Genomic DNA, 2,837 nt, shown 5'->3' with positions numbered 1-2,837 from the left:
ATCATATAATTTTTAATTCTGTAATTTAAATAATAAAATTAAAACATAAAAATTTACTTTCTATTTTTGGTAATGTAGGAAAATCATATTTCCAATTTAAAAGATTTAATAACTCTTTATATTTTATATTTTTTTCTTTATATATTTGAAGAAGATCCAATAAAGGTATTAAAAATGTTTTATTTATATATATTTTATATTTAGCTAAGATAGAAAAAACTTTATCTTCTGGTAAAATACCTGTATAATCCTAAATACAATAATATTTAAAATCATTTTAATCAATAGAAGTAAAGCATTATGTTTTTTAAGTTTTTAATTATATATATATATAATATAAGAAAATAAAATAACAATACTTTATCAAGGCATATTAAGTCTTCATAAATATCTAAATATGGAATTTCTGGAACTTGTTTTTTGAATTTCTGACGTAAACTATTTATATATTGCAAGTAATTTTGTTGTGTTATAACTTCATTATTTATAGGACAATCACTTAAAATGTTTAATTTCTCAGATACATCTTTTTTTTCATTAACTTTACCATGTCTCATTTCATGTATAAATTCTTTAAATTTCTAAAAAAATTCAAATGATTAAAAAAATTTAATAACTTGAATGCAAGAATTTCTATATTACTTTGTTCAGAATCAATATTTATATAATATTTTCATACATATAGATAGCTTATATTTCACAATAATTATTTTTAATTTAAATAAAAATTTGATTGTTTTTTATTTTTTTTTTTTTATAAATTCTTATATAAATTATAATATAATCTTTTGATAACAAGTTTTATTTTAATAATAGTATTTAATACTTTACTTTATCAATATAAGAATATGAAGGTTTTGCAAAATTAGAATTTGCAATTGTATTAGGATCTGCATCAATCCATGTTAGAAGTCTTTTTAATCGCATACCTCTGATATTAGCATTATATGATTTTCCAAAGCATAAATTTTGATCAAATGGTTTTTTATAACTAAAAATATAATTTTATAATAAATCTTAATACATTAGAATATATAATTTATAAATTAAAAATTGCCATTTAATTATTTAACTATTTCATACTGTCTTTTAATTTGTTCTGCAGGCAAATATCTATTATGACTTTTCTTATACATCTCAATAATATCTTGCTCTGGAATACCATTTTCCACTATTTTTTCTTTAAGAAGTTCAGCTATACTCTCTTTTAATATTAATAGAAAATACTTCATAAATATATTTTTAATTTATAAACATTATAAAATAAATAATTTAAATTATATTATAATTATTATATTATTTTTTTTCACTGTTACAAATATAATGTTTGATAGTTTATACCAGATTTAATTTTTTTTCCAAAAGTCACTTCTAATGGATTCATACCCATTGGAAGATATGGAATTTGATAACGTGTTTTACCAACTTCTTTGTTCCAATAACTATTCATTATAGTATTTTTTAATTCAGAAATAATTGTCTGAAATGATGTCTCTTGAACTGGTTGTATACATTCTTTTACCTTAAGAATTAATAAAATATATAAATCATATTTAAATATTTATATATTGTTTATTTATACAATTATTAATACTTTTATCATTGTTTTTATTAAATTTTACTCATAAAAACAAAAAGAATCAATAAACATCAATAAAAATATTTCAAAATTTTAAAATGTTTCAAAATGAATCAAAATATGAAAAAAATATAATTGTAAAAGTAATAAGTAATAACAAAAATAAATTTTTTAATAAATTCAAATCTTACACCAATTATTTGTTTAATATTACACATATTAGTTATATGTGATGGTAATTTTTGTACATGTTTTTCATTATAATCAAGCATATTTTTCAAAGCTTCAATCTTATCTTCTAAAGAATATTCCATAAAACATTCTTTAATATTATATGTTTTATTTTTTGAATTTTTCTATAAATAATAAATTATAAGACCATTAAAATTAAATTACTAAAAATAAATATAAAATATTACAAGATAAATATAATATATAAATATTATATATATGGAAAATATATAATATCTTATAATTCTTTTTTTAAAATTTTAAATTCATAATACTAATATATTTTATACAAAAATTTTAATGAAATAAAATATATACATAAAAAATAAAATTGATTTATTAATAAAATAATCTTACAAATTGTTTCTTGTTAGGATCATCATGATTTAATACTAAAAGTCCTTTTTCTGTATTACATTTTTCCATTTCGAATGTAAAATATTACATAGATAAAAGAGAAAAAAATCAAAATATTATTAATCACAGTTATATAAACTGCTATATTTTATTAAATAACATATAAAAATAATTTAACAAAAGAAGTAGAATATAAAATAAACATAGATAATTAAAATAAATAGTGGAAAAAAGATAGAAATAGAATAAAAATATTGAAATTAGCGCTATCTTCAAAGTATCAAATAAAACATGTAAAAATAATGAAAAGATAGAAATAGGATAAAAATTGATTATTAGTATTATGTTTCAAGTATCAAAAATAGCTTTTTAAAAGAATTATTAAAAACAATTAAGAGATAATATTCATATTCAATTCTTACTTTATTTTATTCTATTTCTAAAGAAATGTCTTTATTACTCAATAGATAGTGCTGATAGTTAATTCTTTTTTTTTTATCTTTTTGTTACTATTTATTGTTTCTTCATATATTTGATTTGTGGAATTCTAGAGATGATTCTGATTAGAGATGATTCTTTCTTATTATTTGCTATATTTCTTTTTATACTTACTTTTGATATTATATTATATATTATAATATTTTATATTCAATTTATTTCTAAGGAAAAA

At 17.0% G+C, this 2,837-nt stretch overlaps 1 protein-coding gene across 1 annotated transcript; it reads right to left on the bottom strand.

Annotated features, from left to right (window-relative positions):
• Positions 1-137: 137 nt before the first annotated feature.
• On the bottom strand, positions 138-1,956 carry LOC116186220. Its single transcript, XM_031512840.1, has 5 exons — positions 1,771-1,956; positions 1,342-1,522; positions 1,084-1,204; positions 832-991; positions 138-581 (listed from the first exon to the last, which is right to left on the bottom strand). Exons 1-5 carry the CDS (start codon positions 1,891-1,893, stop codon positions 282-284), a joined length of 885 nt encoding a protein of 294 aa, XP_031368700.1. The 5' UTR covers positions 1,894-1,956; the 3' UTR covers positions 138-281.
• Positions 1,957-2,837: the final 881 nt, after the last annotated feature.

The sequence above is a fragment of the Apis dorsata genome, unplaced genomic scaffold, assembly GCF_000469605.1.
Source record: "Apis dorsata unplaced genomic scaffold, Apis dorsata 1.3 scaffold_517, whole genome shotgun sequence".
NCBI classification, from domain to species: domain Eukaryota; kingdom Metazoa; phylum Arthropoda; class Insecta; order Hymenoptera; family Apidae; genus Apis; species Apis dorsata.
Note: the sequence above shows the minus strand (reverse complement) of the source record. Positions and strands in the feature narration are given on the sequence as shown.